The sequence below is a fragment of the Dasypus novemcinctus genome, chromosome 7, assembly GCF_030445035.2.
Source record: "Dasypus novemcinctus isolate mDasNov1 chromosome 7, mDasNov1.1.hap2, whole genome shotgun sequence".
Classification (NCBI taxonomy): Eukaryota; Metazoa; Chordata; class Mammalia; order Cingulata; family Dasypodidae; genus Dasypus; species Dasypus novemcinctus.
In genome coordinates, this window is record NC_080679.1 from 18,881,440 (window position 1) to 18,907,050 (window position 25,611).

At 39.6% G+C, this 25,611-nt stretch overlaps 1 protein-coding gene across 13 annotated transcripts in view; it reads left to right on the forward strand.

Moving 5' to 3' along the window:
* DOCK10 (dedicator of cytokinesis 10) overlaps positions 1-25,611 on the forward strand; it is a 281,603-nt gene that overhangs the window by 119,340 nt on the left and 136,652 nt on the right. For all 13 annotated transcript variants that reach the window (XM_071216098.1, XM_058300030.2, XM_058300032.1 and 10 more), the window contains exons 2-3: positions 3,896-4,015; positions 18,027-18,116. In XM_071216098.1, the coding sequence (XP_071072199.1) occupies positions 3,896-4,015; positions 18,027-18,116 (210 nt within the window). The remainder of the gene's footprint in view (positions 1-3,895; positions 4,016-18,026; positions 18,117-25,611) is intronic.

Here is a 25,611-nt window from a genome sequence, read left to right on the forward strand (position 1 = left end):
AGTTGAGCAAACAAATCTCTTAATACTGTATAAAAACTATAGGGTCTATCACCACCGTGGTGCACACCAATACCAAGCCTGTTCAGTAAGAGGGACTGGAACTGCCTTTTCCCATGCAGGGAGTGATTGTAGAATAGCTAATGAAATTCATTACTCATTTGAGAAGAGAGTAAGAGTAAAAAAAAAAAGCACTATAAAAATCCAATCCAGTTCAGGGTAAGCTTGGCACATGCCTTTTCCCTGTTGGTGCGTTTCCAAAAGAAACAGGCACATTAAATTCAGGAGGGACAAACCAACCGTTGTTAAAGTTGTAAATCAATGCTGCTCACTTCCCAGGCTCACTCAGCGTCTCTGCAAGGAGCAGTCGTACGAAATTAACTGGTCCCACCAGCCTTGAGTACATCTGCTGCTTTGACTGAACCGCTGAGCAGATGGCCTCCTTGCTCCAGAGAGAACTACTGGTTGGGCAACTTAGGTTCTCACTGTGACAGACGCAAAAAAAACTCAGTGGCTAACTTTGCCAAATACCAGGCTCGAGGTGCTGTGGAATATATCATTGGTATTTTTGTTTCTATACTGTTGTGGAATTTAAGAGAAGTTCAATTATTTTAGTATAGAGAGGCCAGGACTCAGGAATGATTTTGAGAAGGAAAAATGGTTTATTGACGGCCGGCCGGACTCGGGAGCTTTCTGTTTGAATCCCGAGCCCCGAACAAGATTTTCAAACGTCTTTTATACAGAGAGGAAAGGCCAAATGGTCCCTTTGTTTCAGTTCTCAATAGGCTTCAATTAGCATATATCTCTTTCACATCTTAGGTAAGCTTTTAGCAAGGACTCCAGACATTTGAGATAAGCCTTGGTTTTTGCATTTCCCCTAAATACTTAAAGTTTATAGCCCTTGCTTTGTTAAACATTTCCTGGGACTGGAGCCTGCTGTCACCGTCCCTAAGGGCAGGACTGCAGCCTCTTACCGTTCCACACCCACAAGTCAAACAACTTAGTTATTTCTGAAGAGACAAAGAGCCTTCCACCCATAGCCCACATCAATACTTCATCTCTTCATAAACTTTATAAATTAGGAAACATCAAATATCTTGAATGTGACGTCTTAACAGATTCCTTGCACAGTTAGAACTTTCCTAATATAGCCTCCAATGACAAAACTTAATAAATTATATGAAGCAGATCTGCTAGGTTTGGCAGCCCCATGTCAAGATGCTAAATTGGACATACCACATTTTAATCAGGAAAGGCCTAATACATGTCATTCATTTATTAGCTGATATGTCATAGCCTAAAATGAATACATGAAAATATGCCTCTCAACAACTGTTTTTGGGTTATGCCATTTATTGGTTATATCAAGGAGAGTTTAAGATTTAGTTTCTCTATGGTCCTGTAAATATTACCTGTTACTTGTGGACTCTGATTTGCCTGTAATTTAGGCGAAATTAATATTAGGTGAAGTTGGAACCCCAGTAACAGGTCTTCTTTGAAGGTCCCATTGTCACAACCCCATTTGTTTATTAATGTTCAAGTTTGGGACTAATGGGAGAGGAAATGAAAAAGCTGGTGAGGACCAGCTTGTAGAAGACCTCTTAAAACATCTTTATGTTAATTTGCCTTTAAACCTATAAATTGCAACACACACTAAAGCCACACTTTAATACACATACACATATGGGTGTGAGGAAAGGGGAGGGAAAAGTGTTAGCAGCCTCATCATGGGCTGTTTCTGTGACTACCGAAGGGCATCGTGTACTTCAAGGTGAAGAAACTTAATTAGGGAAGGGGGCATAAACAGCCTAACCTGTGGCAGAAATGAGAGGTCTTGTCAGGATTTTACTGTACCTTTTGTTGTATTTGTTGCATCTCATATACACATACTTACTTTATCTGATAGAAGAGATTCCAAAATAAGCCAGGAGTTTCAGATTCTAGTGCTTTAGGGATAGGTTGGTAATATAATAGGCCAGGGACACTGAGGCCTCTAGCTGGGCCAGAGTGAAATCCCACTACTTAAAGACATTCAACACCAATTAAAAATAAAATAAATCAATGTTCTAGCCAAACCAGAGACATCTGGAGCTTGCCTTTGCCTCTTGAGAATCAATTTGTGATCCCCGGAATGGATCCTTTGCCTGGGAATTATGGAAGTGGACCTTAATTAAGTCTAAATAGAATAATAACAAAAGGCAGTGCTCCTAGAAAGATGGTTTTGTTTGTTTTTAATTATCTAAGTCACTCCATAGAGCCCCTGTATCTTCTATCTCAAAATAGTGAACATTTCACAGCTTTTTCGCTAAATAGATTGTGTTGGGCAAGCAAATTCGTTCTTTGCTGCCCCTGCTCATTAGCTGTGAAACAAACTATCTGGTTCAGATGACCTTGCAATAGGTTTGCCAGATAAAATACAGAACTCTCAATTCAATTTGAATTTCAGATAAAAACAAAAGAACTTGTTATTATTAAGTTAAGTTGTTAGTATGTGTCCCAAATATTGCATGGAAAAAAAATTTTTTTTTTAGGTGCTAAATCTAACAGCTTTATCTCTTAAGGCCTTCCAGAGTAGTTATTCACCTTACATTGTCCTCAACTTACTTAAGCATTTGTAAAATGGGCCTAAAAAAAATACAGACTGTGTGGAGATCCTTGATCTTGTCCCATTTTGTTCTGGTTTATTTTTTATATTTGGAAAAACCACCCAAATAAACATTGAGTGCTACTTTGAGAAGCCTATTAATAATTATTACAATGTTGATGAAAGTTGCTGGGATTTCACCAGCAGAGATTTTTCTGAGGAAGGCCTAGAAATGGAAGCTAAATTTATTAGCTTTACGGAGTAAGCAGGAGGAACAAGAAGTGGGATATGTGTCTGTTGATATCATTGACGTGAAAAAGAAAAGAAAAGAAAATATTTTTTCCACCTAAGAGATCACTTTAACATCCAAATTTTATGGTCACTGCTCCAGTTCCCAGGGATCCCAAACTAACTCAGGGGACCATCATTTCATTTAGATTGCATAAATTCTTCGGGGATTCAAAATGTGGCCTTGATATTCTGTTTTATAATGTTTTATTCTTTATTTTGGGATTCATTTTTCTCGACTCATGGGTTCTCTATACTTTGGAACAAACACATCACTGCTATCATGAAATATTCACACCTTTTCCCAAAGGCGTTTATTTTTGTGGCACTATGGCTGGCTTCCATGAGGGTGTGCCTTCCCTGTTGAATTTGGGATTTTTATGCACTGTTATCTGAGACTATTTTTCTCATACTCTTCTTCCTTTTTACCACCCTCAGTCCTTAACAGTTGTGTTGTTAGATTCCATTAGAAAATTATCCAGCTTCTCTCTCTAGCAGCAAGGAGGATAAGAACCGAGCAATTAATCCTGACGCAAGATCCATGCTTCAGGGACAACTAAGACAGTCTGTTTTACCTCAATTGCTAGCAGAGCACCAGTATTTAAAAATCGACCCAAGTAGAACGCTTAAGGAAGTATCTAACCCAGCAAAATGATCATCATCGTAATACTATAGCAAGTAAGCAGAAAGCCTTCCTTCATGTTGACAAAGTTAAAGTTTACAGAAGCAACTCTTCTGTGAATGTGATAGAGTTGGGTGCCTTCAGCCATGGGGGCTTGGAGTGAACTGCTTCAGCTGGTGATGGAGATGTTAAGACTTTCAGGATCTTCTTGTATTATTTCAGATCTGGAAATAATAGTTTTATGAATTTGTCCTAAATGCTTTGAGTTTGTATGAATTCCTTTGGAAGGATTCTGCCATGTCCAAGCCTTGGTGACACTAAAGAAATGGAATCCACCCTGATGTCGAGAATAATAAGCCTGACTTTATGTGTGGTGGTTAATGTCATTTTTTATTTTTCTACAGCAGGAAAAGCCTAGGCTTCTTGAACCTTTGGATTATGAGACTGTCATTGAAGAACTTGAGAAGACCTATCGGAATGATCCGCTTCGAGAGCTCCTGTTCTTCCCCAGTGATGACTTTTCAGTAAGTGTTCTCTTTTCAAGCTATCTCCATCCAGGAGGGCCCCACAGGCTGAAAGATGCCTTCAAATGGGGTTATGTCCTCCCTTGTAGATTCAAACACTCAGCCTTCTTCCTCTGCACCATCCTCTATGTCACTGTTGCTGTAGCAGGTGTTCACAGCTGGTGACAGAAAGTACCCAAGGGCCTCCTGACGCTGGAAGAATCTGGCGCTCAGTGGCTCAGTGGCCATTTGGGATGAGAGCAACATGGGGTGTTGCCTGCTTGTGGCCGGTGTTCATGCCCCTGATGATACTCATTTCTAACAATAGCCTTACCTGAAACCCCAGAGCTCTTTTTCCATTTCTAATCAGAAGCTTCTAAGAATCTGGAGGCCATTTCTAATCAGAAGCTTCTAAGAATCTGGAACACACCAATCCCAAATATGGGAACACATTGACACAAAAGATGCATATCTTAAAAATCACCCTTAATCTTGGTTGTCCCTTAATAAGGAGATGTTGAGGCTTGAGGGGCAAAGAAAGGTAGGCAAGCATATTGTGTGAAGGAACCTGTGACCTTAGCTGTGTACCCCTTAGGACAGTGTTTCACTGCCATATGGGCCAGCTTCAAAGGGTGCAGAGAGAATGAACCAAAAAGAAATGTGTTTTGGAGACACACAGTAAAGTTATGGATGTTGAGTACCCATGTGTTCCAAGCATTCCATGCTGTTATCTGTGGTCATCATAAACTTTTTTAAATTGTTTCTAAATACCAAAGTATGTAAACAGAGATCTCAATGAACAACTGATACCCTTTCCTATATTTTCCTAAAAGAAAGGTAGTCTCAGATGTTGCGAACATCAACAACTTAAAACAGGTGCAAAGACAGCTCCAGGGTGACCTTGTGAAATGGCTATTGCCCATCATTAAGCCCCAGTGTTGCTGGGGTTGCAGTGCCTCCTGTTGCACCCAAACAGCCTCAAACTTCAGTTCCCCCTCTTACCTTTGGAGCACATCTGGTGTCTGGCTTCTAAAAGGTTCATTTTCCCTCCTTCCCCGGTGATTTTTCAGTAAGTGTTCCCTTCGCAAGCCATCTCCATCCAGGAAGGTCCCACGGGATGTAAGATGCCCCCAAAGGGGGCTGCTGGGTAAGGTATGCAGAAGCTAATGCTTTTCTGTTCCAAGTTGTCTTAGTTTGCCGGGGGGATGGGGGTAGGAAAAAGTGGGGGGTGGGGGAGTGCTGTAAGAAAGTACCACAGACTGGTTGGCTTAAAGAACGGGAATATATTGTCTCAGTGTTGGAGGCTAAAAGTGTGGGCAGGACCATGCCTTCTCTGATTCGAAGGCATTCTATTGCCAGCAATCCTAACTCAATCTCTGCCTCCATCACATGGGCATCTGTCTCCTTCCATCTCCTACCCACTATCCCTCCTGTGTCCAAATTGCCCCTGCTTATCAGTAGTCCAGGCATAGTGGATTACCCCTCACCCCTACTTCATTCTGTTAGGCCACATCTTAACAGATAACATCGTCAAATAGCCTGCTTAAAGTGGGTTCACACCCACATTCTTAGGGGTTACCTGAACATGTCTGTCTGAGACATGATCAAGCCCCTAAAAAAGTATGTGAAATAGTGGAAGAAAGGAGACAGATTTGTAGGTAGGAGAAAAACGTTGCTATTCTGTTTTGTTTTGTTTTAATGGCTCCTGCTTTAATGCTTGGCATATCTTGAGAGAGGCAGAAATCTCATTTCCTTGGTTGGTCTAGACCACCAGGACTTGAACTGCAAGCAAAAAGTTGAACCACATTTTTTTTTTCAGTTCCACATCCGTATTTTCAGGTTGCGCTGTGGCCTCATTCTTTGAAACGTCACAGATAAACTTGAACCTTGGAGCATTTTTATCTTCTAGCTCTATCATTCAGAAATGTATTAATATTACTGTAAGCTGCCCTGCCCCCCAGCTCAAGAAGAGAATGGAAGGGTCTAGACAGGATGTAACATTAGCACTTAATTTCAGCTCACTTTTGGCATCCTTCCATGCTCACTTAAATTAGGGATTGTCTCTGGTTATTGTTGAACTTCAGCATCCTTAGTGGAGTAAACACAGCATATAATAACATACTTCCTTATTTTCCCCACATGGTCATTCTAGTATACCAAAATCTCTTAACCTACTGCCTGCTTAAAATCTTCTGTGGCTCCCCATTGCCTTAAAAATGAAGTGTAAACATCTGTCATGTCACAAGGATTCCTCTAGGGTCTGGTCCCTGCCTTCCTGCTTCTCCAGCCCCATCTCTCAAGACCTCAATCTTCCCTCCCCACCCTACCTACACTATAGTTTGTCAGCCTCTTCCCTAACTGAGATAGAATACCTACACAATTTTGACAATACCATTCTACTACACACCTCTAATTATTTATTTCCTTTATGTTAGGTCTTATTCTAAGAATGAAGAGCGAGCAGTACTTAGACAGAAATTGCCTCGTTCTAATAGAGCCTACATTGTGTTGGGAGAAGTCAGGCAGAAAATAAGTGAACACATTAGATAATTCAGTAAAGATCAATTCTATGAAGAAAATAAAAGGTTGGATGGAGGCTGACTAAGGAAAGTGAATTTGGACTGGTTGGTTGGTCCAGGACAGCACTTCTGATGAGGTGACATTTCATCTGAGTCCTGAATTATCAAGGAGGACCAGCCATGCTAAAAACTAGGAAAGGAATGTCTCAGGGCAGATGGAGTAGGTACAAAGGTCCTGGGGTGGCTCTGAGTTTGAAGACTGGTGTGACTGAACATAGAGAGTGATCAGAGACAAGACCAGTCAATGACCAAGAAGCAGCCTCTGCATCTTATTCTAAGTGCAAGTGGAAGGTGGGAAGTCATTGTAATGTTTCAAGGAAGGGAACTAGTGGCCTGATGTGTATTATTAAAAGCTCATCTGGCCTCTGTGTGGAGAACATATTGCAGGGCGTAGAGGAAAACTGGGAGGCCAGCTAGGAGACTAGCTCCCACTTAGTAGATGTTTAAGAAATATCTGATGTCACCTGTTTTAGTTTGCCAGGGGGGTGACAATACAAAGTCCCAGAAATGGGTTGGATTTAGAGGCAGTAAAAGCTTTACAATTCCAAGGCCATGAAAATTGCAAACCCAGACACCATCAGAGATGCTTCCTCACCAAAGTTAGCTGCCACATGGCAAAGATGGCTGCCAGTGTCTGCCAAGGTCTCTGCCTTCCCCTCCAGAATCTACCATCTCTTGGTGCCCAGATGCTGGAGCTCAGCTGTCAGTTACCAAGCCTAGGGCTTGTCTCTTCTTGAGCCTTCTATATCAGTCTGGCTGCTCTGTTTTCTTCCTGAGGTCAGTTGTAAGCATATAGCAGGGCTCATCTCCTCTTTTTTTTTAAGATTCATTTTTTATTTATTTATCTCCCCTTCCTATCCTCCGCTGTTGTCTGCTCTCTGCACCCATTCGCTGTGTGTTCTTCTGTGTCCACTTGCATTCTTGTCAGCAGCACTGGGAATCTGTCTCTTTTTGTTGCATCATCTTGCTGCATCAGCTCTCTGTGTGTGCGGCACCACTCCTTGGCAGGCTGCACTTTTTTCATGTGGGGAGGCTCTCCTTACGGGCGCACCCCTTGTGCAGGGGTTCCCCTACGTGGGGGACACCCCTACATGGCAGGGCACTCCTTGCACGCTTCAGCAGTGTGTGTGGGCCAGCTTACCACACAGGTCAGGAGGCCCTGGGTTTGAACCCTGGACCTCCCATTTGGTAGGCAGACGCTCTATCAGTTGAGCCAAATCCATTTCCCTCATCTCCTCTTGAGCTGCTCCATGGGACCAGCCTCTTGGGGACTTTGTACTTAAGCAATCCTTTAATTCTCTCTCACATGGCAGGATCAGATATGGCAGAGCTTCCTTTTCCTGTGTCTGTCTGTCTGTCTGAGTCCCTCTCTTTGTCTCTGTTTTCATCAGCTCCAGTGAAAGGGCAGAGACTCAACCAGAGTCAAGCCTCACTGATGTAGTCCAATCAAAAGCCCTAAATCACTCTTATCAAGGAATCTAATCAAAGACCCCTCAAATGAATTTAATGCAATCAAAGGGTATCACCTAGAGGAATAGATTCACTTACAAACATGATCTTTCTCTTTTGGAGATTCATAAAACAAACTCAAACTGACACACTACCTAATTCTCATTATCAGAAAATGCCCTGGAACATAAACAGCTAAATTTGAATTTGCATTAAGTCACTGAGAAACATAAAGACAGTGTTGAATATTATTACTATGTAAAATTTCTAGCTTGTGAATAATATTCAGATAGATTGTCCTCCTTCTTTCCTGCCCAATATGCAGGGGTTGAAAAAGTGTACCCGCAGGTGGTCCATTGACTGTTTTTGCATGACCTGAGAGTGAAAAATTGTTTTTACATTTTTAAATAGTTGAAGGGGAAAGACATGTGAAGATGTTAAAAAAAATTCAAATTTCCATATCCGTGAATAAAGTTTTATTGGAACACAGTGACACCTATTCATTTACCTACGGCTGCTTTCCTGATACAAAGGCCGAGTAGAACAGTTGTAATAGAGATAAATGGCCTGCCAAACTAGAGTTACTGTCTGGCTCTTTACACAAAAAGATGTCCAAGTCCTGCCACAGACTACAAGTGCATTAGTTTCTCTTCCCTCATCCTCTGGCTGGAGTAAAGGCACTTCTTTAAATTCCCTCAGAGCTCATCTGTGCCATTTGCAGCCTGTGTGGCATTTTAGGAGTGTGCCTCGCTGGCTCCAGGCCTCCCATGCAAGGGGGAATGAGTCACTTGCCAGACTCGTCCTTCACTGACCAGGGAGGATCCTCTGCAATGTGCATGGCCCGTCTCCACTCACCCAGTGGGCAGGAGGAATAGGACGGCCACCCCCATCCAGGCCGCTGCAGGATGGAAGGGGGCAGCGCCCAAACTCCCCACCCTCCTCCACGTGTGGTTAGTCCAGTTTCTGCCCCGCCCGCTGGAGACTCCAGCTCGCCTCTGTGTTCAGCGTTACCAAGCACCCACACTTGCAGCAGACATGATTCATGACTTGGTTTGTTTAATCAATATTTATTCAGCACCCACAAGGTGCTGAATATAGAACAACACTTCCTAGTCTAGTAAGACTGAGAAGAAAAGCACAACCCTGTGTTTGAGGAGCTAGCTTGTGCCCAAATATGGGTGAAAAATCAAGTTGATTAAAAATGCACACAGTTATGGAATAACAAGAAATGGGCTTCATCCGGTACCTGATCCACTAAAAAAATTTTTTAATTTACCAAGACAGTATTCTTACATTGCAGACATGGATATTAGAAGTTTCTCTCTATTCCCTCTGCTGGCCCAAGTCACCATCATCCTTTGTTGCCGGGATCCCCAGAAATGGCCTTTTGCTTGTTCTTTCTGTGTTCTCTCTTGCCCTGCTTTGATTCATTCACACATAGGAGTCAAGGAAAATTTTTAAAAATACCAACCAGATCCTGCCATGCCTCTACTTAGAATGTCCTAGTCCCGTTGCTTTGGGGATCAAAACCAGCTCCTTGCCATTGTTCCATCTCTGAGCCCTCACCTCGCTGCCCTGTTTTCCCTGGTCAGCACATGCGTACCGAGCCTTCTTTCCCTTCTGACTTGCCTCGCACATGCCTTTTGTAGGGCCTTTATTCTCTGTGTTGTGGCTCCTGTTTATTGTTCAGGACCCAGTTCAAATGGACCTCGTCAAAGAGGCCTCTCTGACTTCCACCATCCATTGCCTCTCTTCCCCTAAGTCTCTCCTCATTGCGTCAGCTCCTTTGCTTCTCTTTATAGCACTTTTCTTTCCCAGGAAAGGTCTCATTTTACTTCTTTGCTCCTTGGTCACCTGGTTCTCCCCATTAGCGTGTAGCCTCCAGCAAGACAGGAATATCTACGTTTGGATCATTGCCTGCTCCTTGGCAAACAGAGCCGCACTTGGCACAAAGCAGGTGGAAAATGTATATTTATTTCATGAATTAGCTTTCAGAAGCACATGTTTAAGAAGTTTGATCTTTTGAATGCGTTTGGGAAATAAAAGCCTAGGAATGGAGAGAATGGAGTAATTGGCTCTCCTTAATGATGAGAAAAATGATCATTAATGTGAAACTTGCCTTTTTGACACCATGGACATATCATCTTAGAAACCAGCACTTAAATCATGATCTTCTCCTCCAGATGCTCATTCCATCAGGAGCAATGACGCAGACATAGTAGGTACACAGCAAAGACCAGTTTCCTTTCCTATACCACTTTTATGTATTTGCCCCCTTACTTATTTGTTTCTCTCCTTAGTCAAGGGAGCAAGCAGTTTGTGTCCATAGTTCAAGTACCTACCACAATTCCTGGTTCATGGATATTCATTAAAGATTGTGCAGGTGAAGGGACTGAAATAGGAACATGGTAGAAGAGATTCCTCATGGTTTTATAGGTTTTGGGACCAGGCAGTGTGAACTTCTTCACTACTTATATCATGACAATTCACTAGAAATAAGTAGAATAGATACATTTATTAACCCATCCATTCAGAAACCATACACTACTGTCATGAATGTCTGTGCTACTCTTTTTTTCTCATTTTCCTTTTTGAAGCTGGTGGTAATAGAAATGTAAGATTGGAAAAAAAAAGAAAAAAAAAAAGAACTTAGTCACCCAAATATGGCTAGCTTATTAAAAGAGCCCAGGAAAGGAGAAAAAGAAAGCAAGGGCTAAAGAATAGTTTCAAAGCCAAACTGATTCATGTTGTCAAATGATCTAGCTTGAATAGAGACTGATTCAAAACAGCAAAACAAAAAGTGAAGCAGTCAGAACCTAGTTTCTTGCTGAGCAAAATCTGGAAAGCCTAAGCTAGAACAATTTCTAAGAGTCACAAAACTGTAGATAAAAGAGTATAGATGTGTGAAGCTGAGAATACTGCCCACCATGGAAAGGCCACCACATCATCTGTGTATCAATATTGCCCACACTAGTAAAACTGTTCCTTTTCAATTCAGTTTCATGGAACACCTTCTGTGAACTAAGCGGTATAAATGAAAGGTACTAATATGAACAAGAAGCAGTGCTTACTCTTGAAAGCTCTCATGACTGGGCAATGCCATTTTCAAAGTCAAAGGTCAATGTCCCATGACTGAAATAGCAAGCCAGGGGACTTACATAATCTTTTCAAATCCCACCTTTATATCAGGAGTTTGGAATAATGTTCCAGTACTCTCCAATATGTTCTGCAGTTTTCATCGGCTTGCTTTTAAGATTAATGAATTCCATCCAGATTTCATAACATACCAATGGCTTGCTTTTTTCATAGTATGTTTTTAGCTATAAAAAGCAACTGCAATAGATAGGTAGATGGATTGATAGATTAATAGAATGATACAACAAATTTGGCAAAATGTTAAAATTGGTGGACTTGGATATCTGGGGGAATCCTGGTATGTTAAAGTTCCCCGTCTGGGGTTTGTCCTATTTTTTAACTGTCCTGTAAGTTTGAAAGTATTTCAAAATAAAATGTTAAAAAAAACTAACTGGCATATGGGGACTTCCAGACTCAGCCACACAGGTCATTTTATGAGAGGAAGCAGAAAGACCTTAATAGGTTTTAAATTGCAAAGCAGAAAGGTCATGAGTTTTCTTTTTTCTTCTTCTTGCTTCTCTTACTGAAACACACATTAACATTTTATAAGAATCTCAACCTTTTTATAATCTTTGGCTTCTGAGTCTGAAAAACAGACTTTAAATGGCTCATAGAGCGCATGCTAGAGCATTGTAATTGCAATTTAAAAGCTAAGTAATCTTCTGTGTTGAACTAGCTTCTTTCCAAGTTTTATAATATTCTTCTCATATACAAGTTGCTAGAGCTAAGATTTGGATATGCTCTTGTCCAAGGATGCAGAACAAATGTGAGAGCAAAAAGTCAGACATAAGGACCTTGAGTTTGCTGAGAGTTTATCTAAGTAGCTTGCTTTTGACCAGACACTCTCTAGAAGAATAAGGTGCACAATTTGGGAGAAATATTAGCTCCCTGAATCCCACAGTGAGTGATGACATTAGAAAATGTATACTGCAGTGAAATGATTCTAGGGTGCTTACTTTGGTTCAGTAAGAATGTGGACACTCTGCTCTGTGCTCAAGATTGTACCAGAAACATATGTCCACACAAAAACCTGGGCAAGAAGGTATATAAAAGAACATTCATAATAGATAGTGGAGGGAGATGGATGTGGCTCAACCAATTGGGCTCCCATCTACCATATAGGAGGTCCAGGGTTTGATACCCAGGGTCTCCTGGCAAGGGCAAGCTGGCCCACACAGTGACCTGGCCCATGTAGAGTACTGGCCCATGTGGGAATGCAGCCCTGTGCAGGAGTGCCACCCTGCGTGGGAATGCCACCTCTCACGGGAAATGCTGCCCCACACAGGAATGCCGGCTGACACGAAGAGCTAGCATAGCAAGATCATGCAACAGAAAACACAGAGGAGAGAAAGTAAGAAGACATAGCAGAACAGGGGAGCTAAGGTGGCACAAGAGAGTAATCGCCACTCTCCTACTCTGGAATGTCCCACAGAAGAACACACAGCAAATGGACACAGACAGCCGATACCAGGGGGAGCGAGGGCGGGAGGGGAAGAAATAAATATTTTTTAAAAAAATAGACACTGGAAACAACCCAAATATCCATCAACTAATGGGCAAGCAAACTTTGTATATCCCTATAATGGAATATCATTTGGCAAAAAGAAGGAATGAAGTACTGATATATGCTATGCCATGGATGAACCTTGAAAACATTATGCTAAGTGAAAGAAGCCCAGTCACACACACACACACACACACACACACAAACTCCTATTGTATAATTCCATTTATATGATAGGAAAATCTAAAGAGACAGAAAGCAGGTAAGTGGTTGCCAGGCTCTGGGGGAGAGGGAGAATGGGGAGTGACTGTAATGGGTGTCAGGTTTCTTTTTGGAGTGATTAAAATATTCTAAAGTTAAATAATGGTGATGGTTTCACAAGTCTGTGAGTATACTAAAAATCACTGAATTGTACACTTTGAAGGGGTAAATTTTATAGCATATTATCTCAATAACACCAATATAAAGAAAAGATTGAGTTGTATATGGGGTGGAGATGACATACATGGTCATAGGAAGGGTACTAAAGAATCATAAAGCAGATCTCCTTTCAAGTACTTCATTATGTAAGAAGGAATACGCCAGATATACCAAAGAAACAATGAAAAATGTGGCAAGACTCATTCCATTTATTGTTAGATTTTATACCCAAAACAGATTTAAAGTGGCCCTGCTTATGTATGATAAAACACATGTGAAAATGGGTGGTGAACTATCACAAACATAGCCTTTGGCCCCGAAATCTTCTATAGTTAAGATCTAGATGTTGCATCCACTTCAGACAGTGTGTGATGATATGCTCAGAGAAGAGAAGGGTACATGTTGCATGAATCAGAGTCGATTTTCAAAGAGAGCTGGCACCTATATTAAACTTGCGATTTGGAGAGAAAAGGACTTTCTGAGAATATCTGAGAGTGGGCAGGACATGGGCAAAGGTCACGAAGAGAAACGGGCAGACCACAGCCTCTGAGTCCCAGCCAAGGGGAGGTTCAGGTGCAATCGATCTTTGAATCATTGGAGCCCTTTGTTTCTCTTAGTACCCACATCTTTCCATATGCAGAATATTTTGTCCTCACATCCGTAGAGGAGGTGAGATACATTTTGCAGGCTGACAAAATGAGTCACAAAAGAGAAGTGAAATGAGTTGCTCGCGAGTTTTGCCAGTACAAGAGGGAAAAGCCTTCGACAAGGTTTCCTTATGTGTATACCTGTGTGACTTGGCTAGATGATGTGACTTGGCTAGATGATGACAACTGTCTAATTATGGGTAACTGCTCACTATTTGTGCATTTCCCATATACAAAACAAGGAACTTCTCTTTGAAAGTACAATGAAGGTATTAAAAGAACATTTTAATATTTTAGAATGAAATAGAATCACAACAAAGGTAATCTTATGAATGTAGTAAAACAAAAACACGCCAAGCAATGAAGGTCATTTAAGTGCCTTCTCTAATAGAACACAAAGGAATATCATTGCCTCAGTCTAAGAAATTTGGGCGATCACCTTTAAACATGTGCTTAAGTCAGATTTCACCATGAAATGTTGGTTAATGGTTTCCTCTCGTGAGGCTCTTTATAGACTTGTCAAGATTGAACTGATTGATTACTTTAAACACCATAATTTTGGTCCTTCTTTTAGAGCAGCTGGAACTTGCTTGACATGCTGTCAGAGGAAGTGTTTCTCAGCCCCAGGGTGGAAAAAGCAACTTTTTTTTTCTTTGACAGTGGCCTTAGGCCAATTGAGAAATGGCCTCCACGTTCTTGAAATGAAGATGCTATTGTTATTTTAGCCAGCAAAATGGTGGCTGCCCCACAGTCACAAAGAATACCTCCCATACCCCAAAGTATAGAAGGAAGCAGCAAGGGACAGGGCTGCACTGAATGTCAGGGACCTGAAATTACAAACACGGGCTTGCAGGCAGCATTTCAGGACAGTTTGTGTTTTCAAATGCCTGAGTTCTAGACAATGGGCACTTTAAAAATTCTACTACCACGAGAGGAGCTCAGCTACATTCCAGGGCAGCTCCAGATCCATTTCATGCTATTGAGCTATACTAATTGTCAACCGAAGGGCTTATAAAAGAGAACAGGAAGTCTGTTGTGGCCAAGGCAATTTGTAGTGGTCTGAAAGCATCTAATTCTCAGAAAAGAAATTCTTTGTAACCGTATTAATACCGTTAACAAATATGGTTCTTTATCCTTCTTGTTTGATCAATTTATTTTTGTTCCAATGGAGACATATTAAGGAAATTGAAAATGATTAAAAATGCCACAGTTCTCAAAGTTGAAACTTTCTATAGGCCTTCTGTGTTTTCAGGCAAATGATCTAGTATTACAACATAATTCATCTGAGACCAATAGCACGTTATAGGCATGTTTTGTACCTGTGTTTTTTCTTAAGCCCTGTGTATTCTGTACAGGGTATGAGATGTGCAATAACTGCATGCATGTAGTAAAATAATTTTTAAAAAATTCATTGCATGTGTGATGGTTAATTTTATGTGTCAACTTGACTAGTTTATGGGGTCCAATTATTTGGTCAAACACTGGCCTAGCTATTAGTAAAGGAGATTACCCTCAATAGTGGGAGTGGCCTTATCCAATCAGTTGAACTTCTTAAAAACCAGAACTGAAGGTTTCAAAAAGTAGAAGAAATTCTGCCTTGAGACTGTACCCTGCACTTCAGCATCACTCTTAAGAGTTCAGACTTGTCAGCCCCACAATCTCATGAGCCATATACATATACCCTTTTGGTTCGATTTCTCTGAAGAACTCTGACTAACACAGCATGGTTACATGAAAGTGACTCAGCCCAGGTGTTCAATTCGTACAGAATCAACATCATTTTGCAACTAGAGGTCATTAAGAGTCATTCACAACCATTGTGCACGTGACTGGTCAGTTTTCATAACCCCACTCGTAGTGGATTTCCCATCTCATGGGAAATGAGCATTAGCTTATGTATTTTGGGGTCTGTCTGTGCTATCACTCATCAGGTAGCCATGAGATCATCCTTGTTGAGGTTATTAGAAACCTAAGCCCACATTCCGGAAATTTGCCATTCAAAAAAAACTTCTAACCCCAGCTAAGTATCCACTCTGTTGTATTATATACTTAGCACTGACCACTGAGCATGATCTTAGTGGGACAGTGGGGTAATAGCATAGCTAAACTGGAAGCTTAATTTTGAACCATGTTACTCTATTCTCCATCAAAGAGTATTTTAAAGGAGGTGTTATTTTTTAAAAAGAGGAAGAAAGCAATAAATGGATGATGAGATAATGGAACCTTCTGCATATTTTTGTATAAATTTTTTGTTAAAAAATATTGGGCATAATATACGAAACTTTTTTAATTAAAGAGAAAATTCCCTAATCATGCCACTATATTAAAGTAGCAGTGTTTCCTGAAAACAAAGTAGGTTGCACTACATATCTGTGAATTATCTGCACAAATAGGAAATAAAGTTACCCCCAGAAAATCGAAATCCAACAATAATCCCGAAAGCTCATTTTAGGTATTGTTTTTGGTCTTCTACTCCTTATTTTCAGTAGAATTTATTTGCTGCCTATCTGGTAACAGAGTGAATAAGATAAAAAGAAGCTACATGAAGAGGCTAATTCAAAAGGAATTAAAAATGTAAAACCTAAATAATAAGCCTTAAGGTGGGAAGTGATTGTTCTCTACTTGGTTAGAAGCCCTTCCAAAAGTTTCACGCCACTGCAGTCAAACCCTGGGGCAGATGCACTGTCGCAGGGAGCGCAGTGTCAGCTGTGTCTTGGGACAAGTGTTTATTTTTGCTATTTTAGTGTTTCTAGAACTTTTTTTTTTTCGTGCTAATCTTGTTAGATTCACATGACATTCTTCGTCTTTCACAGTGCCCAACCCCATGCTCTCTTACACACACGTGTACAGACACCACAAATACACAAATGCACAACATACATATCATACACACTCAAATACAGTCACACACCTCACACATTCACACTGCCCACATATACACGGGCATACACACAATCATACCACACTCATGCATACATCATTACACAGGCTGACACCCACAGGCACAAGCCTCACACTCACATACCACGCACATTCTCACATACCATAACACACACAAACCACACACATTCAGATGTACTTACACACTGTACACTGACACACACACACTCAGATACACAGCACACTCACACAGAACTTGCATACCAATACTCATAAACGACCAATTCAACAAATAATTTTTTGAGCCTCTAGCTGATACCAGTGAACAAGACAGACATAATTTCTTGCCCTCATGGAGCTGTGATGAAACACAGGAGATTTGGAGAAAACCTGAAGCTAGGATTGTAAACAAGGAATGATGCTGGCTCTTGTAGCAGAGGTGGCCCTGGCAGCTTTAAACTTTGAAGAATAAACTTCAATCTTCCCTTTTTCTACCTAGAACAGATTAAATGAACCTTAATTTGTGCTTCAGAAATCCTGATGAATCATCTGGGGTTTGGGGATGTGCAATATAAAAGATGATAAGCGTTGTACTATGAATGTTAGCAGATTCATCATCCTAGCAACCCTGAAACGAAAGTCGATGGAAACTTACTGTTTTAGTACATCTCAGACCCTTCCTTGATGGAACTGAAGATATATAAAGAAAAAACCACCTATAAAATTTTGTTTTAGACATTTTATTTTAAGGGATATTTTGTAATTTTAGTTTGTGTGTATTCATTCAATAGAGTGTGTTTGTTTGGTATTTATTCCAAAAAACAATTTATTCCAATGACAATAAGGACACCAAATAAATGATTTATTTTCTTCAAGGTCCAGATTTATTGAACACCCTTTCTTCCAGTCCACCCCTCCCCCCACACACACCTGTGGATCCTCATCCCCTCCTCCTCCATACATAAGCATCTTCTAATCAGGGTCCAGTTTACCCAGTGGATGTTCAAGAGATTATTTACATTAAGATTAAAATAACCCCTGACTTTATAAGTTTCCTTCTTTGCTTCAAATCGCTCTTAGCATTAACAACACAAAATATACCAATAGAAATAAACTCACGTCAAAATATACAGATGCCCAAATTTTAGTTCTCTTTAGGGAGGGAAACTGACCTTAAAATTGTGAGCTGCCCTGGTAAGACAGTAGTTGTAGCAGTGCCAATTTTGGTAACCAAAGGAATGTTTGGATTTCCTCTCCTACAGGTTAATTTGTTAAGAACTATAGAAGTTTTGCTGCTAAGACCTCTTTGATCTTTAAGTGCTAAAATCTAAAACAACTTCCTATTGTGTTTGCAGATTGGTGGTCTGCTGAATGCTTTTAAATTGGAGTGCTTAATTTCTGTTCATTGTCCCTTTCAGATAGCCACAGTTTCTTGGGATATCCGAACACTGTACTCAACAGTGCCAGAAGATGCAGAGCACAAAGCAGAAAACTTACTAGTAAAAGAGGTAAATGTGATGATGCCACTCCTTTACTTCATAAAGCTGTTGCTTTTCCCAGGTAGCTCTCAATACAGTCTTACTGCTATCTTCCTCTCTTGTGTTTAGAACTTCATCTCCGATAGTTACTTTACATCTTCCTGTTAGACTTTTGCCCCTCCCACATACACTTTTGTTTTTGCTTAACATTTCCACATTGAGAAATATTTGAGTATTCTTAATAAAAATATTAGAATATACCAGAAGTATTAGAACTGTTTGAATGTTAGAATATTCACTTATTTCGATCAAGTTGTAAGAAAAGCCTTATTATGTGAGAATTCTAGATAATAGAATTTCTTTTCTAAGAGATATATTTTTTTCAAGTATAACTATAAAAATAATGGCAAAAAAAAAAAGACCTTATGAAGAGCTTTAAAAGGTTGAAAAATCTCTTAGTAAAGCATCCACTTACTTCTGTGATATGAGAGACTTGAAAAACTTCTGTCCCTCTTCTTTTGCCTCCCCTTCTCTCTCCCACTCTCCCTTTTCTCTCTCCCTCTTCCCTCTTCCCCTCCTCTTCTTCCTAGCCCTCTTCCTCTCCTTTTCCTAATCAGACCACAAACTGCTTTAGGGCAGGATTGGGCTTGACTGACTTCCATCATGCCCATGAGAGAAGACACTTAACCATTGTTTATTGAATGAGTAAATGAATGAATGAACAAAGTCAGTCCTTCCTTTGCAGAAAATAATCAAATTTAGCCCAGTTCAGACCAAACTGAAAGTAAAGTCTGAATGGAATCTTTAATCCTAAATCAGTGACATACATGAAATATATCAGCCCTGAAATGTACCTTATCAGTATACGTATTGATACTAATATTATTAATCATATGTATTTTATATTGCACTATACAATCCAGATAATGTTTTGTCATAAATTTGCCTGTTAATATTTTTCTGATTATTTCCTATTTCTTTCACAAAGTCCGCATTGTATTACAACACATTCTAAAGAAGGAGATAAAAGTGCAGGTTCATAAATGTTTCCGGATAACATCAGGATATCTGAGTATTCTGTTTTGACATTTACTGCTAAAAATAACTATAATATCAGTACCATAATATTTTGTTAGAGTCACTTTACAGGAAACTTTATTGTCTAGTAGGACATCACCATTCTTTTTTTTTTTTAACATTGGCAAATCATTTTCTATACTAATTGCAAAATTATTGAGACCAGGTCTACAAAAGTCCTGCAACAAATACATGTGTTAACTTAGAATTTGAAGTGTTTATGATAGTGAATTTCTAAGAACATTTAACCAGGACTTCTTGTGCTTTCTTCAGTAAAATATTGCACTTTCTGCACAAAGATATTTAATTTGCTGGTTAAACTTATTTCGGAGTATTTTGTAATTGTGCTGCAAATGTATGTGGAATTTTAAAAATCCATTTATTTTTTCTTATTATTCATTGCTAATACATTTTTTTAAAACTATTGATTCTTGAGTATGTATAGCTAGTTTGCAAAGCTCTCTTGGTCTCAGTTCTTATTGGATTTTTAGGTGTGCGTCCGTACCATCTGCAAGCCATGAAAACTTTCTTCTTTCCTAATATGTACACTACTTGTATAATTTTTGTCTTATTATCTAAAGTCTCAAAAATGATGTTGAAACATAAATTGCTAATGTTGGGCATCCAATGCTATTCTTGATTTTATGGAAAGGCCTTTAGTATCTTTGATGCATTATGAAGTTTATGTGGTTTCTGCCATCTCTTTGTCATGTTTAAGAAATGTCCTTGCTCGCTTTACAGTGCTTAAAAGCCCCAGATTTTCAAATGTATCAATCTAGTGCTGTTGATATAATTGATATAATAGCTTTTCTGCTTTAATTTAGAAGTTTAATAGAATTGTTGGGTTGTTGGCTTATGGATCCATAGTCACATTTCTAGAAAAAACTTTCTTGTTCAAGTTGTTTTATTGCTGTAATACTCCACTGCATTAGAATCACTAATGCTTTATTTCGAATTTTTTGCATTTATATTCATGAGTGAAATCTGGCTTTTTTCTTAGTTTTCTTTTTTTCCCCTTTGGTATTAGAGAAATGCTAGCTCTACAAACACTAAATTAACACTATCCATCTTTTTCTATCCCCTTGAATAGACAAATAAACCTGGGAAACAAACAGAGTATGCAGAAAAAGGTTCAATTGCATTTGATTACTTAATACATGGGAAAAAAAGGCACTTCAAATTTCCTGGAGAAAGATGGATGATTCAATAAATACTACAAGACTGACTATTTTGGAAGAAAATGTTAGTCCTCTAGCTTATATTTTGTTCAAAAATAAATTCCAGATGAATTTTTAAAATTCTAAATTTTAAAAATTAAAAATTCTTAAACTCCAGGAAAACATTTTTAAGTAAAAAGTCAGGGAAAAATGGACATAATTTAACCAAATAATTTTTAATTGTATATTATGAATAGTACCATAAATAAAGTAAAAAAAAATTTAATTGGAGAAATTAGTTGCAGTTCATTATATCTTTTGCCTATTACATATATATTCCTAATATGCAAAATCCTAAAAAAAAATTTTTAGAAGTCCTAACAAAAGTATAGGCATAAGGTATGAGCAGACAGTTAAAAATAGGAAGTGAAGTTGGCTAAGAGGCATGAAATGTTGCTCATACTCACCAGGAGGCATGAAATACAAATTGAAACAATAGTATAAGCTATCTGAATGAAAAAACTTTCAAGATGAAACACATCTAGTGATTGTGGGAATTAGGGAAATTAATACCTTCACACAGTGTTTGTAGTAGTCACATTCTATGACCTTTTGAAATGTAATTCATAGTATCTTTGAAGTAGTACATATACATATGCAAACACATGAAGATGTAATTATAAGCATGTTTATTGCTGGACTGGACAATTATAACCTCAATATCATTTAATAGGGGTGGTGTAGAATAAATTTTGGGCCATCTGTATTTTATGATATACAGCCAATAAAATTATATGTATTTAAATGTATTAACTTGGCTGCACTTGACATATTTTTTAAGGGAAAAAAAGCAAGTTATAGTGTGTGGAGTGGGATATCATTAAAATATATATATATTTATATAAGCCTAGAAAAAAGTATGAAAAGATGCTCATCAACTCTTAAAGTTGATTACCTCACAAAGTTGGAATTGTAGGGGGAGGGAAGCAATTGATTTTCAATTTATATGGTTCTGTCTGTATTGTTGCAATGGACAAAATTGAATGTTTTCAATAAAAAATATTTTGGAAAAAATAGATTATATTTTTAAATTCTACCAGATTTGGAAGCAACCCAAGTTAATCTCTAAACATCTCCAAAAGTTAAAATCGAACATGATTCCTCAGGTCTCTAAGTAGTCACCTAACAAACTACTTCAATTTATTTCTTTTTTAAAAGCAGTTTTATTGAGATATATTCACATACCATATAATCCATCCAAAGTATACAATCAATGACTCTTAGAATAATCACTACTGTAGTTTCTTTCTTTTTATTGCTTAATGATTCTACTTGTTGGGCTTATCTGTCAGTCATAGAAGACAATTAAGTTCATCAGACATAATCCTTTTTTAATCATTGTTAATATAACTGCTACAAATATTAAATGTTTCTATCATTTTAGGGACCTATTGCTTCATGGACCTGTCACCCTCATTATGGGGGTCTACATTATGGGGGTCTATTTCCAGTTTCTCACATGAGCCAGAGATTCTTAGCTCTTTACTGTGTGTCTTTCATACCTAACCTCTGAGGTCTTAAATGTAGATATTCACCTGCTAGACTCTTGCCTCTTTTTTTTTTTCCTTTTTTAAAAATTTTTATTGTAATATATATATATACAATATAACATTTCCCATTTGGACTACTTTCAAGTGTAGAATTCTGTGGTGTTATTAATAATTATATTCACAATGGTGTGCTACCATTAAAAAAAATGGCCACTAGACCTTATAAAGCTGTTGCTATTTAAGCAACTATGTATCTTAGCTTTGAATCCGAGTGAGATTCCATCTCTTGTTCATATATTTTCCTTTTTAGCAAGCACTGCTAATCTAATTATTGAGACAAGAACGTTTTTGATATATCTTTTAAGGCTGCAACTTATGTGACATTTTATGAAGGATGCAGGGTTGGTGATTCCCACCGTAACTCCATTCAACTCTCCTATTTGGCCTGTGCAGAAAAGAGATGAATCTTGGAGGATGACAGTAGATTAACGGTAACTTAACCAGATGGTAACTCCAATTGCAGCTGCTTTCCCAGATGTGGTATCATTGCTTGAGCAAATCAACACATCCCCTGGTAACTGGTATGCAGTTGTTTATCTGGCAAACACTTTTTTGTCAATTGCTGTTACTAAGAACCACTAGAAACAGTTTGCTTTCAACTGGCAAGGACAGCAGTATACCTTAACTGTACTGCCTCAAGGGTATATCAACTCTCTAGCTTTATGTCATAATATTGTCCACAGAGACCTTGATCATCTCTCCCTCCCACAAGTCATCACACTGGTCCATTATAGTAATGATATCATGTTGACAGGACGTAGTGCGCAAGAAGTAGTAGAGACTCTAGACTTATTAGTAAGGCATTTGCATGAGAGAGGATGGGAGATAAATCCAACAAAAATACAGGGTCCTTCCACCTCAGTGAAATTTGTAGGTATTAGTGGTGTGGGGCATGTTGAGATATCACTTCTCAAGAGAAGGATAAGCTGTTGCTCCTGGCCCCTCCTATGACTGAAAAAGGTGCAATGCTTAGTTGGTCTCTTTGGATTTTGGAGACAACACATTCCTCATTTGGGTGTGCTACTCTGGCCCATTTACCAAGTGACCAGAAAAGCTGCTAGTTTTGATTGGGGACCAGAACAAGAAGAGGCACTGCATCATGTCCAGCCTGCTTTGTGAGCTGTGCTACCAGTTGGGCCATATGATCCAGCAGATCCAATGGTGCTGGAAGTTTCAGTGGCAAATAGAGATGCTGTTTAGAGCCTTTGGCAGGCCCCTATAGGAGAATCACAACACAGACCCTTAGGATTTTGGCATCCTCTGCAGATAACTACTCCTCTTTTGAGAAACAGCTTTTGGCCTGCTACTGGGCCTTAGTAGAGACTGAACGTTTAACCATGAGCCATCAAGTTACTGTGAGACCTAAGTTGCCTATCATGAGCTGGGTATTGTCTGACCCACCAAACCATAAAGTTGATTGTGCACAGCAGTGCTCCATAATAAAATGGAAGTGGTGTATATGAGATAGGGCTCAAGTAGGTCCTGAAGGAACAAGTGAATTAGCTGAGGAAGTAGCCCAAATGCCCGTGGTCACCATCCCTGCCATGCTCCCTTCTTTTTCCCAGCCCACAGCTTTGGCCTCTTGGGGAGTCCCATACAATCAGTTGACTGAGGATGAGAAAATTCAGGCCTGGTGTACAGATAGTTCTGTATGATATGCAGGTACCACCTGAAATTGGAGAGCTGCAGCACTGCAGCCCTCTTCTGGGACATCCCTGAAGGATAGTGGTGAGGGCAAATACTCCTAGTGGGCAGAACTTCATGCAGTACACCTGGTTGTTCATTTTGCTTGGAAGAAGAAATGGCCAGAGATGTGTTTGTACATGATTCATGGGCTGTTGCCAATGGTTTGGTTGGATGGGCAGGGACTTAGAAAGAATATGATTGGAAAGTTGGTGACAAATAGGTCTGGGGAAGAGGTATGTGGATAAACCTTTCTGAATGGGCAAAAAATATGAAGATATTTGCATCCCACATGAATGCTCACCTGAGGGTGACTTCAGCAGAGGAGGATTTTAATAATCAAGTAGATAAGATGACCTGCTCTGTGGCTAGCACTCAGCCTCTTTCCTCAGCCACTCCTGTCATTGTCCATTGAGCTCATGAACAAAGTGACCATGGAGGTAGGGATGGAGGTTGTGCAAGGGCTCAGCAAGCCCTCACCAAGGCTGACTTGGCTACAGCCACTGCTGAGTGCCCAATCTACCAGCGGGAGAGACCTACACTCAGCCCCAGATATGGCACCATTCCTTGAGGTGACCAGCCTGCTACCTGGTGGCAGGTTGACTACATTGGACCACCTCCACCATGGAAGGGGCAGCAGTTTGTTTTAACTGGAATAGATGCATACTTTGGATGGGTTTGCATTTCCTGCATGCAATGTCTCTTCCAAAACTACCATCATGGACTTAACTGAATGTCTTATCTTCCGCCATGGCATTCCACAAAGCATTGCTTCTGATCAAGGAACCCATTTCGTAGCAAATGATGTATGGGAATGGGCAGATGCCCATGGAATTCACTGGTCTTACCATGTTCCTCATCACCCTGAAGCAGGTGGATTAATAGAATGGTGGAATGACCTTTTAAAGACTCAATTATGGCACCAACTAGGTGGCAATACCTTGCAGAGCTGGGGCAATGTATCCAGGAGACTGTGTAGGCTCTAAATTGGCATCCACTGTATGGTGCTCTTTCTCCCATAACCAGATTTCATGGGTCCAGGAATCAAGGGGTAGAAATGGGAGTGGCACCACTCACTATTACCACTATGGATCCACAAGGAAAAATTTTGCTTCCTGTCCCTGCAACCTCAAACTCTGCTGGTCTACAGATTTTAGTACCAAAAGGAGGAGTGCTGTCACCAGGGAATACAACAATGATTCCATTGAACTGGAAGTTAAGACTGCCACCTGGACACTTGGGGCTCCTTTTACCTCTAAATCAACAGGCAAAGTAGGGAATTATTGTCCTCGCTGGGGTGATTGATCCTGACCTTCAAATGGAAATGGGACTGCATCTACGTAATGGGGGTTAAGAAGAGTTTGCCTAGAATACAGGAGCTCCTCTAGGGTGTCTCCTAATACTGCACTGCCCTGTGATTAAAGTCAATGGAAAAATGCAACAACCCAATCCAAGCAGAACTAACAATGGCCAAGTATATTCAGGAATGAAAGTTTGGGCCACCCCACCAGGCAAAGAACCACAGCCAGGTGAAGTGCTTGCTGAGGGTAATGGGAACATGGAATTGGTAGTGGAGGAAGGTAGTGATAAATAAGAACTTCAACCATGTGACCAGTTATAGAAATGAGAACTGTAAAGTCAGGAATCTTTCTTCCTTGTTTCATTATGTATATGATTATATATGTGCACAAAACAGATTTCTTCATTTTCTTTCCCAACATTTTCCCATATCATATGACAAGTCATATTAGTTTCATGTTATAATATTTAAGAATGTAAAGTTTAAGAGTAAATATTACCCAAGGACTTGCACCCTATTCTGTAAGGAATTAATGTGTTTCCGGTTATATGTAGGAGAGTTAAACATTGTTAGACAGAAATGTATATATATGCATGTCTGTTATTGTTTTTATTTAGAGACTAAGTATAATTTAAGGTAATGTGTATGGTTGCGGTGTTGACAAGGGGTGGGACCGTGATGGTTAGGCTAATGTGGCA